Below are 17,197 nucleotides of genomic sequence, written 5' to 3'. Positions count from 1 at the left end.
GTTGTGTAGTATCTTGCCATGATGTAACTCAAGGTGGACAAGAAATCTAAAATAATTGCTCCATGATTAGAAATTGATAATTGAAAATATGCTCCTCATCGACTTACATTGTACGGTAAACTAGAAAAAGTGCTCCTCGGAGCACAGGTCTCCGCCAGGTCAGGTAGGTTAGTGTGGGCCAGGTCAGGTAGGTTAGTGTGGGACAGGTCAGGTAGGTTAGTGTGGGACAGGTCAGGTAGGTTAGTGTGGGCCAGCAATGTTCGGAATTCGCCAATCAGGCTGGAATGTGAAAAAACGGACGGATCCGTCTTGATCACTTGACCAAAGAGATGATGTTTGCGTGATGTTTGGACAACATTTGTAGAGTAATATATATATTTTTTTGTGCAGAAATCGGCCTCCTGGTGGCGCTAAAATAGGGCAATGTTGAAAGGGTGGCATTTGTTCCTCAACGTAGTGCGAATGTGCGTGCCGCATTTCCTTCAAACTTTATTGTCAATCTTAGGCAATCAGGATGGAATCTGAATAATAAACAGATCCGTCTTGATCACATGACTATAGAGATCATTTGTACCGATTTGCATGAAATTTGGATAAAATCTGAAGGAGTAGTATAAAATAATGTGTTTTACATAAGTCGGCCTGCTGGTGGCGCTATAAAAGGCAGATGTGAAAAATGCGGGGCAAAGGTTTTTCCTTGACCTCTAGGGAGTGCGCATACAAAGTTTTACACAGATCGGTGCAGTTATAGGTAAAAACACAAATCGGCCTGTTATAGCGCCACCATGAGGCTGATTTGAAAATGTTCAAGTGGCATTTGTTCCTCGGCCTAGTGAGAATGTACGTGCATTACGTAGTATTATAACTAATACTATAACGTGCAACATTTCATAGAAGTTGCTGTGTTCATGATTTGAGGCATTTTTGTTAGAATATCAACAAACAGTACCTAGTGCTTTCTCACTGTTGTCAAAGGGAGACGGAATGGAAGATTTAGTAACAATAAGGGACACAAGATAAGACATGAGCAAAGTAAATACACAATATGGAAATACAATTTGATATGAATAATATTACAACTCCTAATCTAAACTCAAATGAAAACCAACAGAATAACGTAAATATAATTATAATAATAATAATAATAATAATAATAAGCAGCACAGCCCTTAAAGCAATGACTGTAAATAAGGACTGTTATAAAAGTGATGTAAAGAGTCATGAATGAAGGACTTTTATACCATATTTGGAGCACTTAGCAGCTGATGTCATCAAGTCAGTGAGGGCTTAGGGCGGACATATCAATCGGCTCATTAGTATCATTGGTAACACCTGTGAAGGAAGTAAGAAGAGGCCTGATTTATTTATAATATGGCTGTCTTTGCATAGAGCCTGTTGGAAATAGAGTAACAGACGTCCTGACGTCACTCGTTCATCCCCTGGGTCGTAAAGTCATTTCTCTATGGAGAATAACATTTGGTCATCATAGAATCGTCTCATATAAGAATTGTGGTCTTAAAATAAACAAAATATTTCGGCGATATTGTCAGGGAGGAGGCTCTGTATCAAATATGAGTGACTGACTATCATAAACGATACAGTCTGTTTCTGGCGAAAATGTAACTAATTTGGCGGAAGTAACATTAGCGTTTTCTCACCGTCAGTTGATGCTTCATATCCATAAGAGTCAAACCGCCGGGATCGTGTGTGTGTGTGTGTGTGTGTGTGTGTGTGTGTGTGTGTGTGTGTGTGTGTGTGTGTGTGTGTGTGTGTGTGTGTGTGTGTGTGTGTGTGTGTGTGTGTGTGTGTGTGTGTGTGTGTGTGTGTGTGTGTGTGTGTGTGTGTGTGTGTGTGTGTGTGTACATTTATAGTTACAATTTAAGGACCTTTAATACCAAAATATTACGTAAGAAAGAGGAAAACATAGTGAAAATAGCCGATCTACAAGCTCACATCGCAACACAAACCTGTAACGTTGTGAGCTTGTAGATCTGTCATTTTGTCGACACAACCAAGTATAAATCAGGCAATAACGCTATAAGCCATGTTGTCTGGTAAGGTCTAGCTCTGGTCCAGAGCGTTAGTGTTAGTGTTAGCGTTAGTGTTAGTGTTAGTGTTAGTGTTGTCTGGTAAGGTCTAGCTCTGGTCCAGAGCGTTAGTGTTAGTGTTAGTGTTAGTGTTAGTGTTGTCTGGTAAGGTCTAGCTCTGGTCCAGAGCGTTAGTGTTAGCGTTAGTGTTAGTGTTAGTGTTAGTGTTGTCTGGTAAGGTCTAGCTCTGGTCCAGAGCGTTAGTGTTAGTGTTAGTGTTAGCGTTAGTGTTAGTGTTAGTGTTAGTGTTAGTGTTGTCTGGTAAGGTCTAGCTCTGGTCCAGAGCGTTAGTGTTAGTGTTAGCGTTAGTGTTAGTGTTAGTGTTAGTGTTAGTGTTAGTGTTGTCTGGTAAGGTCTAGCTCTGGTCCAGAGCGTTAGTGTTAGTGTTAGCGTTAGCGTTAGTGTTAGTGTTGTCTGGTAAGGTCTAGCTCTGGTCCAGAGCGTTAGTGTTAGTGTTAGCGTTAGCGTTGTCTGGTAAGGTCTAGCTCTGGTCCAGAGCGTTAGTGTTAGTGTTAGCGTTAGCGTTAGCGTTAGTGTTGTCTGGTAAGGTCTAGCTCTGGTCCAGAGCGTTAGTGTTAGTGTTAGCGTTAGCGTTGTCTGGTAAGGTCTAGCTCTGGTCCAGAGCGTTAGTGTTAGTGTTAGCGTTAGTGTTAGTGTTAGTGTTAGTGTTAGTGTTAGTGTTAGTGTTAGTGTTGTCTGGTAAGGTCTAGCTCTGGTCCAGAGCGTTAGTGTTAGTGTTAGCGTTAGTGTTAGTGTTGTCTGGTAAGGTCTAGCTCTGGTCCAGAGCGTTAGTGTTAGTGTTAGCGTTAGCGTTGTCTGGTAAGGTCTAGCTCTGGTCCAGAGCGTTAGTGTTAGTGTTAGCGTTAGCGTTAGCGTTAGTGTTGTCTGGTAAGGTCTAGCTCTGGTCCAGAGCGTTAGTGTTAGTGTTAGCGTTAGCGTTGTCTGGTAAGGTCTAGCTCTGGTCCAGAGCGTTAGTGTTAGTGTTAGTGTTAGTGTTAGTGTTAGTGTTGTCTGGTAAGGTCTAGCTCTGGTCCAGAGCGTTAGCGTTAGTGTTGTCTGGTAAGGTCTAGCTCTGGTCCAGAGCGTTAGTGTTAGTGTTAGTGTTAGTGTTAGCGTTAGTGTTAGCGTTAGTGTTAGCGTTAGTGTTAGCGTTAGTGTTGTCTGGTAAGGTCTAGCTCTGGTCCAGAGCGTTAGTGTTAGTGTTAGTGTTAGCGTTAGTGTTAGTGTGTTAGTGTTAGTGTTAGTGTTAGTGTTAGTGTTAGTGTTAGTGTTAGTGTTAGCGTTAGCGTTAGTGTGTTAGTGTTAGTTTTAGTGTTAGTGTTAGTGTTAGTGTTGTCTGGTAAGGTCTAGCTCTGGTCCAGAGCGTTAGTGTTAGTGTTAGTGTTAGTGTTAGTGTTAGTGTTGTCTGGTAAGGTCTAGCTCTGGTCCAGAGCGTTAGCGTTAGCGTTAGCGTTAGCGTTAGTGTTAGTGTTAGTGTTAGTGTTAGTGTTGTCTGGTAAGGTCTAGCTCTGGTCCAGAGCGTTAGTGTTAGTGTTAGTGTTAGCGTTAGTGTTAGTGTTAGTGTTAGTGTTGTCTGGTAAGGTCTAGCTCTGGTCCAGAGCGTTAGTGTTAGCGTTAGTGTTAGTGTTAGTGTTAGTGTTAGTGTTAGTGTTGTCTGGTAAGGTCTAGCTCTGGTCCAGAGCGTTAGTGTTAGCGTTAGCGTTAGCGTTAGTGTTAGTGTTGTCTGGTAAGGTCTAGCTCTGGTCCAGAGCGTTAGTGTTAGTGTTAGCGTTAGCGTTAGCGTTGTCTGGTAAGGTCTAGCTCTGGTCCAGAGCGTTAGTGTTAGTGTTAGTGTTAGTGTTAGTGTTAGTGTTGTCTGGTAAGGTCTAGCTCTGGTCCAGAGCGTTAGCGTTAGCGTTAGTGTTGTCTGGTAAGGTCTAGCTCTGGTCCAGAGCGTTAGTGTTAGTGTTAGCGTTAGCGTTAGTGTTAGTGTTAGTGTTAGCGTTAGTGTTAGCGTTAGTGTTGTCTGGTAAGGTCTAGCTCTGGTCCAGAGCGTTAGCGTTAGTGTTAGTGTTAGTGTTAGTGTTAGTGTTAGTGTTAGCGTTAGCGTTAGTGTGTTAGTGTGTTAGTGTGTTAGCGTTAGTGTTAGCGTTAGTGTTAGTGTGTTAGTGTTAGTGTTAGCGTTAGTGTGTTAGTGTGTTAGTGTGTTAGTGTTAGTGTTAGCGTGTTAGTGTTAGTGTTAGTGTGTTAGTGTGTTAGTGTTAGTGTTAGTGTTAGTGTTGTCTGGTAAGGTCTAGCTCTGGTCCAGAGCGTTAGTGTTAGTGTTAGTGTTAATGTTAGTGTTAGTGTTAGTGTTAGTGTTAGTGTTGTCTGGTAAGGTCTAGCTCTGGTCCAGAGCGTTAGTGTTAGTGTTAGTGTTAGTGTTAGTGTTAGCGTTAGCGTTGTCTGGTAAGGTCTAGCTCTGGTCCAGAGCGTTAGTGTTAGCGTTAGTGTTAGTGTGTTAGTGTTAGTGTTAGTGTTAGCGTTAGTGTGTTAGTGTGTTAGTGTTAGTGTTAGTGTTAGTGTTAGTGTTGTCTGGTAAGGTCTAGCTCTGGTCCAGAGCGTTAGTGTTAGTGTTAGTGTTAGTGTTAGTGTTGTCTGGTAAGGTCTAGCTCTGGTCCAGAGCGTTAGTGTTAGTGTTAGTGTTGTCTGGTAAGGTCTAGCTCTGGTCCAGAGTGTTAGTGTTAGTGTTAGTGTTAGTGTTGTCTGGTAAGGTCTAGTTCTGGTCCAGAGCGTTAGCGTTAGTGTTAGTGTTAGTGTTAGTGTTGTCTGGTAAGGTCTAGTTCTGGTCCAGAGCGTTAGTGAGTTCTCTCTAACGCTCTGCTCATAGACGAGGAATTCCACTGCCCTGCGAGGCTCCAACTGTAGTAAAAATAAACAAAACCACTTCATTACTCACCCAAACAAAGGCTGTTTTGTGTTGGATCTGGTCAATGGTCATTTATATTGACCAGGTCTGTAGAGGGCGCAGTGGAGTAAATAAAATAATATCCGTCTCGCGGACGTATTTTATTTTCTGCCCAAAAAGTGTATTTTACAGAGATGGTGAATATAAAGTATATTTAGAGAAGGTGAATATAAAGTATATTATACAGAGATGGTGAATATAAAGTATATTATACAGAGATGGTGAATATAAAGTATATTATACAGAGATGGTGGGGTGCTGAGAGGCTTCCCATCCTGGAGAATAGACTTTCAACAACACAAAACAGCCTTTGTTTAGGTGAGTAGTGAAGTGGTTTAGTTTATTTTCACTACAGTTGGAGCCTCACAGGACAGTGGAACCCTTTTCTATGAGCAGAGCGTTAGGTACCAGGGCGGTAAGGTCCAGCTCTACTACAGTCATAATAACGGATATTAAAGTTATGTTAATGAAGTCAATACATTAGAATACATTAGAATACATTAGAATACATGCTCAGTGTTGCCAGGTCTGCTTATTATAATTTCCCCCCAAGATTCTATTTGAAAATAGCCGATCTACAAGCTCACAACGCGATGCAACGCGTTGTGAGCTTGTAGATCGGCTATTTTCAAATAGCTGATGTATATGTTTAAAGTGCTCATGTGGCCCAACGTCGCTTCATTGTCTCCGCCAGGCCGAAAGGCATGGCGAGAGAATATGTTTTACCCCCTGTCCATCCGTTTGTTTGTGTGTCCGTTTGTTTGTGTGTCCGTTTGTCCATCTGTCTGTGAACAGCTAATCTCAGGCACCGTTGGCCCGGTCACTCCGAAACTGTGCACACACACTCCCTGGATGCCAATTCAGAACCTCTGCCCCAAATGTTTCACATGGGCCTATTATAGCGCCACCAGGAGGCCGATTTGTGCAAAACCCTTTTACTCCTACAGATTTTATCCAAATGTCATGCAAATCGGTACACAGTATCTCTATAGTCATGTGATCAACACGGATCTGTCCGATTGTCCATATTCCATCCTCATTGGCTAAGGTTGGCTTCCAAAGTTTGCAGGATTGGTTTGTTTTGAACAAAATGCCTCAAATCATGACCGCAGCTTCCGCTTTCCGTGCAATTTCACACGCAAATTCCCACTAGGCCGAGGAAGGAATGCCACCCTTTTCACATTGGCCTGTTATAGCGCCACCAACAGGTCTAATTTAGCAAAACACATTTTTGGAACAAAATGCCTCAAATCATGAATGCAAGGTCCGATTGCCGTGAAAGGCCCAAGAAGAAATGGCACCCTTTTCACATTGGCCTATTATAGCGCCACCAGGAGGCCATAATAACCTACCTAACCTGGCGGAGACCTGTGCTCCGAGGAGCACTTTAGTTTGGGCTTGTTTTCCTAGAGCTTGTTTCTCTCACAGAATCTGGCAACACTGTAAAGGTCTCAAATCAAAGGTTATATTTTATATTTTAATATAATATATTTTATAGAGACAATGTATCCAATCAGAAGACTTCCAGTGTCTCATAATGTTTTAATAATAATATTTATGTTCTAGAGACATGGTGTCCAATCAGAAGACTTCCAGTGTCTCCACCACTCCCTCCAGAAACTTCTTCTCTACATTCCTGCCGCAGGGGAAGCGCGTAACGCTGCCCCCTGCTGGTGGAAACAAGGTGGGACTGTCGCCCAATCAGAGCTCAGTGGGCAGGAAGGAACCTGCTGCCGCGACCAATCAGGTGAGAGAAAGACAATTACAATTGAAGGAACAGTGGTGTTGGTCGTTGACATCCCATACCTGGGAGGTGAACTGAAACATCAGTGTTTAAATAGTCTTTACAATAATATTACATTTAGTTTTAGTCATATTTTAGTACATCTGAAGTGTTTTAGTTGATTAACAAGACTAGGAGACCTGGTTTTGCCAGAGCCAAAATGAAGTCCTAGTATGTAACACACCTACAAACCACTTTATAACTGAAGTTCATGATGTCATGAATAGTTCGCGACGAAAGGGGACGTCACAAACCTTTTTTTGGCTGGGGCCGGAGGACAAATGACCCCTGCCCATGTATGGACGAAACAGATACAAAGCCTCATGTAAGCCTGGGTCTGGCAAATATAAGATTTTAGTCAACTAAATCTACAGTTTATTTAGTCCAGTGGTTCTCAAAAAGATTTACTAAAAAAACGGTTATAGGCTACATTGGCCAAATTATGAAATAATATGAGAAAGAGGCATTTACCTGTGGAACTGCAGAGAGAGAGAGAGAGAGAGAGAGAGAGAGAGAGAGAGAGAGAGAGAGAGAGAGAGAGAGAGAGAGAGAGAGAGAGAGAGAGAGAGAGAGAGAGAGAGAGAGAGAGAGAGAGAGAGAGAGAGAGAGAGAGAGAGAGAGAGAGAGAGAGAGAGAGAGAGAGAGAGAGAATGAATCATGGGTAATGTAGTCTCATGACCTGTAGGATCATGGGTAATGTAGTCTCATGACCTGTAGGATCATGGGTAATGTAGTCTCATGACCTGTAGGATCATGGGTAATGTAGTGTCATGACCTGTAGGATCATGGGTAATGTAGTGTCATGACCTGTAGGATCATGGGTAATGTAGTGTCATGACCTGTAGGATCATGGGTAATGTAGTCATGTTTTTTTTGTCCCAGGTCAAATCTAAAGACGGCCCCTCGACAAAGGAGGTGAAACCTGCATCCAATCAGGCGGCTCCCAGTGACTCTCAGGCCCCGCCCACTCAGACCAGACAGAAACGAACCCAGGAACACGAGAAAGAACGCAAAGAACTGTTCTCCAAACCCCTCACCTCCCAGGTCCTAGTGCCCTCCACTCCTCTCTCATCCCCCTCTCCTCTCATCTTCTCCTCTCTCCTCTCCTTTCTTCTCATCATCCTCTCCTCCTCTCCTCTCCTTTCTTCTCCTCCTCTCCTCCTCTCCTCCTCTCCTCCTCTCTCCTCTCATCCTCTCCTCTCTCATCATCCTCTCTCCTCTCCTCTCTCATCCTCTCTCCTCTCTCATCATCCTCTCAGCCTCTCTCCTCTCTCATCCTCTCTCCTCTCTCATCCTCTCTCCTCTCTCATCATCCTCTCAGCCTCTCTCCTCTCTCATCCTCTCTCCTCTCTCATCCTCTCATCCTCTCATCCTCTCTCCTCTCTCATCCTCTCTCCTCTCTCATCATCCTCTCAGCCTCTCTCCTCTCTCATCCTCTCTCCTCTCTCATCATCCTCTCAGCCTCTCTCCTCTCTCATCCTCTCTCCTCTCTCATCCTCTCTCATCATCCTCTCAGCCTCTCTCCTCTCTCATCCTCTCTCCTCTCTCATCATCCTCTCAGCCTCTCTCCTCTCTCATCCTCTCTCCTCTCTCATCCTCTCTCCTCTCTCATCATCCTCTCAGCCTCTCTCCTCTCTCATCCTCTCATCCTCTCCTCTCTCATCCTCTCATCCTCTCCTCTCCTCTCATCCTCTCCTCTCTCATCCTCTCATCCTCTCCTCTCCTCTCATCCTCTCCTCTCTCATCCTCTCATCCTCTCCTCTCCTCTCATCCTCTCCTCTCTCATCCTCTCATCCTCTCCTCTCTCATCCTCTCATCCTCTCCTCTCCTCTCATCCTCTCCTCTCTCCTCTCTCATCCTCTCATCCTCTCCTCTCTCATCCTCTCATCCTCTCTCCTCATCCTCTCATCCTCTCATCCTCTCCTCTCCTCTCATCCTCTCCTCTCTCATCCTCTCATCCTCTCCTCTCTCATCCTCTCATCCTCTCCTCTCTCATCCTCTCATCCTCTCTCCTCTCATCCTCTCCTCTCATCATCCTCTCATCCTCTCATCCTATCAGGTGTGTGAGAGGAAAGCAGAGAGTTCAGAGGTCGAGGCTACAGCTGCTACAACAACAGTTGAAGCTCCAGGGAGTGACGGTGCTCCTGACTCCTCCTCCTCAGTAGCAGCTGATGAGAAGGAGGTGGGAAGTCTGTCTGTGGATCAGCCGTTCATCAAGCTGAGCCAAGAGGAGTATGGGGAGCACCACTCCTCCATCCTGCACTGCAGGTAGGCCCTAAAAACTACAAGACCCAGCATGCACTGCAGGTAGGCCATTACAACTACAAAACCCAGCATGCACTGCAGGTAGGCCATTAAAACTACAAAACCCAGCATGCACTGCAGGTAGGCCCTAAAAACTACAAGACCCAGCACACACTGCAGGTAGGCCATTACAACTACAAAACCCAGCATGCACTGCAGGTAGGCCATTAAAACTACAAAACCCAGCATGCACTGCAGGTAGGCCCTAAAAACTACAAGACCCAGCACGCACTGCAGGTAGGCCCTAAAAACTACAAAACCCAGCATGCACTGCAGGTAGGACCCTTAAAACTACAACACTCATCATGCACTGCAGGTAGGCCTTGAAAACACCCAGCTCAGCTCAATCCTATTATATGTTAAGGCAACTGTCTGTCTGTCTGTCTGTCAGTCTCTCTGTTCCACATGTTCCTCCTCAGTAGGTTGAGCAATAGATCTGAACTTACACACAGACATTGACCATCATCATTATGCAGACAGACCAAGCCCCCAGAACCCAGTGGTTTCATTGAAGCCAAATGGACATGCTGGCCATTCATGGTACTGCAGCTTAGTACCTCAACATGAACAAGCGAAAACGGTTTCGACCAATGGGCTCGACTCACGAGCATGCGCACGAGCTTGCGCACGGGGCTGCGCGCTTCTGTGAAAACGCGTCACAGAAGTTTGGGGCCATAATAGGCAGCGCCCACCAAATTTCCAACCCGGAAGAAGGGGTGAATTAGGCCCATGCGCTGGGTGAGCAACTCAATGCAAGTGGATGGGAGGAGATTTCTGGTGCCCTCTCTATTATTTTTAACTCTATGAGACAGACAGACAGACAGACAGACGCTATCTGAAAGCCCCGTATTTGGGCAAGAATGACCTCATATTGATGACGTCGCTGAGGGAGTCCATATTTGGGCATGATGATGCTAGACATGCTGACGTAACACACGTTCGTTATAAAGACGGTGTTGTTTTTAGAGGAACATTCAACATGGCCGCCACCGAGGATACGGAATCCATCTCTCCACAAAACAAAGGTATCATAGAGGCTACTGAGGGTATGGAATCCATCTCTCCACAAAACAAAGGTATCATAGAGGCTACTGAGGGTATAGAATCCATCTCTCCACAAAACAAAGGTATCATAGAGGCTTCTGAGGGTATGGAATCCATCTCGCTAGAAAACAAAGGTATCATAGAGGCTACTGAGGGTATGGAATCCATCTCTCCACAAAACAAAGGTATCATAGAGGCTTCTGAGGGTATGGAATCCATCTCGCTAGATAACAAAGGTATCATAGAGGCTTCTGAGGGTATGGAATCCATCTCTCCACAAAACAAAGGTATCATAGAGGCTACTGAGGGTATAGAATCCATCTCTCCACAAAACAAAGGTATCATAGAGGCTACTGAGGGTATAGAATCCATCTCTCCACAAAACAAAGGTATCATAGAGGCTACTGAGGGTATGGAATCCATCTCTCCACAAAACAAAGGTATCATAGAGGCTACTGAGGGTATAGAATCCATCTCTCCACAAAACAAAGGTATCATAGAGGCTACTGAGGACGAAACGGAGTCCGTTTCTCCAGAACACAAAGCGGACCGCCGCGGAACGTCTAACGCCGAGCGCGAGTATCCGCTGAAGGTGGTGTACTGCGGAGTCTGCTCCTTGCCCACAGAGTTCTGCCAGTTCACGCCCGAACCGGCTAAATGCCGCCAGTGGCTGGAGAGGAACGTCCCCGACGCCTTCGCCAGGATGAGCGTGGGAGGGAGAGGAGGCCTCGACGGCAGCGAGGAGGAGGAGGAGGAGGAGGAGGAGGAGGAGGAGAAGAAGAAACAGAAGCGCGGGGGCAGGGGCCAGATCAAGCAGAAGAAGAAGACGTCCGCGCCTCAGAGGGTCACCATCGCCAAGGTGCCGCGGGCCAAGAAGAAGTACGTGACGCGGGTGAGCGGCCTGGCCACGTTCCACATCGACCTGAAGGAGGCCAAGAGGTTCTTCGCTCAGCGGTTCTCCTGCGGAGCGTCGCTCACGGCGGACGACGAGATCATCATCCAGGGAGACGTGACGGACGGCGTGGCCGACGTCATCCTGGAGAAATGGCCTGAGGTGGACCAGGAATGTATCTATGACCTGGGAGAGGTCAAGAGGTGAAGGGTCATGACCTGGGAGAGGTCAAGAGGTGAAGGGTCATGTCAACGTCACACTGATTGGTGGTGGTTCTCAACCAGTGGTCCGGGTACCACCAGTGGTCCTTGAGCGGGTTCCAGGGGGTCCCCAGCTAAATGATGGAGAGTTGATAACCAAATGGACCCTTATATAGATCTTTAAATCTTGAGTATAACATTTCACACTCTCAAGAGTCAAATTGTTAAACATCTGCATTACTTACTATACAGGTACACAATTAGAGAACGTAAAGAATTGTTATTTTGACAGCATCTAATCGAACGATAACATATTCTACGTTTTGGGTGTGAGAGGCTAAAGCTCATCAAACGGTGTTCCGTGACTCAAATGCCGAATAAATAATGGACCTTGATATGAAAAAGGTTGAAAACCACTGTTCTAATGCATTTATGTCCATTGAAGCAGACGGTCTCTCCACAATTAAAATCATCACAACTCCCTGAATTTTCAACCTATTTTCAAGCGGTTAAGTTTGTCACAAATGCGAGACATGGAGTTATGGATCCAGTAGGCGTAGGCCTATATTTGGTTACATCTAAATTGCGTATTTTCATACCAAAATACTTTCAAGTAACAGTAATAGTCACAAAATATTTGTGTCTCCATTCACTGACAGACTACATGAAATATGCTGGCCACATTGCAGAATAGCCTTTATCCAACATCCTTAATGTTAGCTATTCAGGTCAGAACAGAGCTATCAACTTTGAAAGACCATGTCTCTAGGAACCTGTTTAAACTGCAGTAAAAGATGATTTATTATTGCACAAATCCAGAGTGTGGAGTTTGCCAAGTTCCAACTAACTGGATGCTGCGCAGCTGCTGCCTTTTAAAGGGTTAAGAGCTGGGTTACAAAAAGACCCGCCCCCACCTGGCTCTGATTGGCCTACCGAACGCCCCCCTTCTGTGACACACGTGGAAGCTTGCCTACGCTAAAATGGCGCCCGAGATACCAATGCCTCAGAGCCGAAGGAAGCGTCTACCTTTATATGTCTATGGATAAGAACCAGTATGCAGGCCGGCACCCAATGAACCCCACCGCTCATAAGATGCAATGTTAAAGTGGTCACAGCCTCACGTGTAAAAATGCATCCCTTCAAACTTTCAGATGCTGTTTTTCTCCCAGTGTGGAGGAAGAATGCTTTTTACTGTGATCTCTTGCTCTTGAAATATATAATCCTTGGTTTCTGTTGTGTGTAAACTATCCTATCCTACTACTTGAATTGAAATGACCTCCAAAATATGTCGGGGGTTGGTCAACACACAAACACTCCACTTGCATCCAAACTTGCCCGGGACTGTTGATCAGAGCTCTGGCTATAATGTAGGCTTCTTTCCCCGCCTTCAATGTACTTACATATCGTACGGTTAATATAAAACTACATCTTAACATTTCCTTCTTTCCTTCTTTCTGGCTGCAGTATCTTTTTATTCGATTAGTCGATTACCATGATCAGTCATAAGCATAAGGACTTTCCAATGCAGCTACCACTGCCAAATATGGACTGTGATGGACTGTGATGTGAGCGGGCCTAGATGTGAGGGCCGCGAAGCGGCCCAAACCTCTAGTAATAACAATTCAAAGCAGTTCTCCCCCCAAACCCCACCTCCAGTGGCTGTCATAAGAACGGAGGGAGCGCTCTATGATCACGGCACCAGAACCTGCTCTTGGCTCGCGCAGCTGCAGCCCGTCAAGCCTAATTTATGCTCCGTCCCGCGAAGGTGTCGCGCGCAGAGAACGGCTGAGAATAGCAGACCTCCAAGCTCACAACGGTCTCATCCGCGATGCGGTTGTGAGCTTGTATGTCAGCTGTTCTCGGCGTGCAATACCGTTGCGGGGTGAAGTATATATGTCTTGCTAGGGCGCGCCTCACTAGCCAACACACAGAGGAGGTTGAATGAACTGAAACCAGCGCTCCCCAAAACAACAGGTTTGGGGATCTGTTGGGAATTGATTACATGAAACAGACACCTGTGCTTCCAGTCTCAATGTTAGTAAACAGATAATTGGTCTATACCATTCAAAGGGGTGCGTTCTAAATCTAGCATACCATAAATAGAGCGTACAATAAATACATAAATACAATTCATAAATAAACACACCATAAATACTTAAATACCCTTAACCCCCACAAGTATATTAAAAGTCTCGCTGAACTACAAAAGTACTCTTTCCTCACTACTAGAACAACCCATAAGCAACTCTAAAACACATCACACCCCCCCCCCCCTCTCTGCCATTCTGACTTGGTCCAGACAGATTAGATGATACTGGACAGAATATCTCCACTTGAACAGTAACTGTTAAGATTCCAATCATCACTCAACATTACATATCCCACACGCAATATACATATTGCACTTAACACATTACCTGCCAAGATATTGAACATTGTTTCATCGCTGCAAAAAAATGTATACTCTTATTTTGGAAGAAGAAAGAGGCCCCCACAATCAAACTCTGGCTCAACGAGATGACAGAATCCTTACATTTAGAAAGAATCAGATTTACACTCAAAGACAAACTGAAAGATTTTGAAAAGATTTGGAAGCCTTTAGTCTCCTTTCTTAAAGGTTGAAAGGCTAATCCTTGTGGATGACCCGTGTCGCACTTCTGGGGAGGGGGAAGGGAGGCGGGAGGGTCCCTTTGTTTTTTGCTTAAGTTTGAGTGTATTCTTTTCATGTTACCCGTCTATTTTGTGTATATGTCTGTTTGTTTTTGTTTTAAAAAAAGGAAGCAATCCATATATATGAACAGAAATGTATAATCTTGAAACGTAAACAGGCTGGATTGTATATTTAAAGGTATATTTATGTGTTTATAAACAGGGTGGATTGTATATTTAAAGGTATATTTATGTGTTTATAAACAGGCTGGATTGTATATTTAAAGGTGTATTTATGTGTGTTTATAAACAGGGTGGATTGTATGTTTAAAGGTATATTTAAAGGTGTATTTATGTGTGTTTATATAAACAGGGTGGATTGCTCGGGGAGGAGAGTGGCCAGCCTGGATGTAGATGGAGTGGTGAAGGTACTGTTTATAGATATTATACATGTTATGTTGTATTTGGTTAAATGCTGATTATAGGTTTAATAAGTAAGGGATAATCAATGGGGAGCGGGTAGAGTTCTCAAATATTGCCCGAACCCGACCCTACACGACCTAATATCACCCTGTTGGGTTGATTTATCAATAATGGGCCGCTCTCCATTGATTAACACACTGCTTCTATCTCTATCTCTATCTCTAGAAGAGATATAGATATAACACACCTGTGTGGTTTACATCACATCTGTGTCATTATAGATTATACACTATATATATAGATATAACATATATATATATATATATGAGTGCCGCGCTATGAGCTTGTAGATCTGCTATTTTTGAAAAATCTTGAACCTTTGTGCAAATCGTTGAATAATATAACATTTTTAAAGTGAACAATTTTAACTCTGTTACAACTTCAACGCGCTATGAGCTTGTAGATCTGCTATTTTTGGATAGCCTAAGAAATCTAAAATGACAAGAGATGCGTTCCCGGATTGAATGGGTTAATATAATCTTTTATAGAGACTAGAGTCTGTTTTATCACGTCTAACAAATGTAAACCAGCCTTTATTTATATTTAACTGTCTCTCCTCTGTAGGTCCTGATATCTAGTTTTAACAGATCTATAGATACTGTATCTCTTTAACTGTCTCTCAGGTTATAACAGATCTATAGATACTGTATCTCTTTAACTGTCTCTCAGGTTATAACAGATCTATAGATACTGTATCTCTTTAACTGTCTCTCCTCTGTAGGTCTGGTCATTTAATCCAGTCATTCAGACCAAAGCCACCATCATGTCCAAATCACCTCTACTGTCTTTAGAGTGGGCGACCAAGCCCGACCGACTGGTAAGAGTGTGTGTGTGTGTGTGTGTGTGTGTGTGTGTGTGTGTGTGTGTGTGTGTGTGTGTGTGTGTGTGTGTGTGTGTGTGTGTGTGTGTGTGTGTGTGTGTGTGTGTGTGTGTGTGTGTGTGTGTGTGTGTGTGTGTGTGTGTGTGTGTCTCGACTTAATCCACACATCGCCTCTGCCTCTAATCATGAAACTGGAGGCAGTCAGAATAATAGCATTGGCCAAGGTACAACATCTTTTCTCCAATGTACATGTTCCACGAAAATCACTACGTGATTTGACTGACAAAACTGTGCACTTAGTGAGACAATGGACTGGTCTTAACACACACACAACACGTGACATTATATTTCACAGTAAACGTGAGGGTGGTATGGGTGTTCCCAATTTTGAATGGACATATATTGCTACGAGGCTCTCCCACTTGTTAAATATGCTGAACAACGATGACCAGTATGTGAGAGAGCTTGCACGTTCATCTCTATTTCTGGACCTAAAACGACGTAAGGTCCCCCTGGCATGTGGCTCGGATCCTTGCTTCCTAGGCTTCAGGAGGATCCTTGCTTCCTAGGCTTCAGGAGGAAACCTAGTGGAAAGCTAGACGGTCGCTCTCCCGGCTTCGGTGTGTGGTCAGACTGGCCGGACTTAAACGATCTGTGCTGTTGGGCTGATGTTACCTTGAAGTGGGTAGGGTCTAACTCAGAGACGATGGCTGTCTCGGAGGACTTTATATCTGACCCCAGTATCTCTGTCAGAGCATCTATGACTGTGTGTGGAACAGAACACCAACTCCCACTGACTAATGCCCGAGGTCGCCTCTTATGGGCACAACAGCAAAGGCAGCGGCAGCATTGGACTGAACTGAGGTTGCAAGGGAAGACTGCATGTCTCCCCGCTGCGGACCATTCTGTCTCGCACTCTGTGTAATTTTTTTTTGCTTTAGACGAATGCATTATTATCTTTACTCTGAAAGCGAGGTTGCAGGTTTTACCATCTAAACTTAACCTCTCCATCTGGTTTCCAGGCAACCATGCTCCTCACTGTATACATCATGGTCATGAACAAATAGCTGAAACCATGTCCCACATCTTAAATGGGTGCCATGTATACAGGGGACTCTACATAAGTAGGCATGACAGAATAGTGGATTTGATATCTAAAGATATCACTTCTATTTTCAGGTCCTCCATCATGCTGTATAAGCATTCTACTGTGAAGCCGAGCATTTTTAACCTGTGTAACGATGATTCTGTGTTCTCTAACATTTCAGCTAACACCCCTGATGTCATTGTTGTTAATGAAAACCATAGGGAGGTGTTCATTCTGGAGGTCGGCTGTACTTTTGATTACAGCTTAGAGGAAGCCTTCCTAACCAAAGTGCTAAAATATCATCAGCTAGAGCAGACCATCTCTCAGCTAGGCTACAGATGTAAACTTTTGGTTTTTATCTTTGGTAGTCTAGGGCACAAGTTGGTTGTGAGGGGCCTGCAAATGGCCGGCCTCTCCAAAAGGAGGGCTAAACAATTAGCAAGGTACTGCTCAATATCAGCTATTATAGGAAGCCGCTCAATTTGGAGGAGGTGTTGCTTCCTTTACCCATGATTGTTGTCCGCTGTGTTCGACAAGTATGCCATCTTTTGTTTTGTATGTAACGTTGCTCTGCTTTACATGCGCTTTGTAACTAACTGTTTTCCCTTCATCTGACTGCACTGGCAGTGTTTATGTCCTTTGTACATCCTGTACTTCTCATTATGTGGACATAAATAAATATTTCGTGTGTGTGTGTGTGTGCGTGTGCGTGTGCGTGTGCGTGCGCATGGCAGTGTTAATTTTGACGGCAAGGTTTAATTTTTAGCCTTAGATTTTAGTTTTTGTCTTTTGAATAAAATTCCATTTAGTTTTATTCACATTTTATTAGATCTGAAATGTTTTAGTCTAAATATCATAAGATTTGTCAACTAAATGTACAGTTGATTTAGTCGACTAAAATGTATTTTGGCGTAGTAATGCC

At 44.2% G+C, this 17,197-nt stretch overlaps 2 protein-coding genes across 2 annotated transcripts in view; both read left to right on the top strand.

The window, feature by feature from the left end:
- The window catches only part of wdr91 (WD repeat domain 91), a 45,836-nt gene that overhangs the window by 17,230 nt on the left and 11,409 nt on the right, over positions 1–17,197 (top strand). The window contains exons 7-11 of the mRNA XM_080457493.1: positions 6,580–6,760; positions 7,679–7,840; positions 8,856–9,064; positions 14,259–14,313; positions 15,090–15,185. Coding sequence (XP_080313619.1) covers positions 6,580–6,760; positions 7,679–7,840; positions 8,856–9,064; positions 14,259–14,313; positions 15,090–15,185 — 703 coding nt within the window. The remainder of the gene's footprint in view (positions 1–6,579; positions 6,761–7,678; positions 7,841–8,855; positions 9,065–14,258; positions 14,314–15,089; positions 15,186–17,197) is intronic.
- On the top strand, positions 10,080–11,243 carry LOC308081098 (density-regulated protein-like; the record flags this gene model as incomplete). The annotated part of the gene is made up of 1 exon (XM_080457494.1): positions 10,080–11,243. One exon carries the CDS (start codon positions 10,080–10,082, stop codon positions 11,241–11,243), a length of 1,164 nt encoding a protein of 387 aa, XP_080313620.1.

The sequence above is a fragment of the Gymnoscopelus braueri genome, assembly GCF_963280865.1.
Source record: "Gymnoscopelus braueri genome assembly, contig: SCAFFOLD_55, whole genome shotgun sequence".
NCBI classification, from domain to species: Eukaryota; Metazoa; Chordata; class Actinopteri; order Myctophiformes; family Myctophidae; genus Gymnoscopelus; species Gymnoscopelus braueri.
This window is presented reverse-complemented; position numbering and strand designations above follow the sequence as displayed.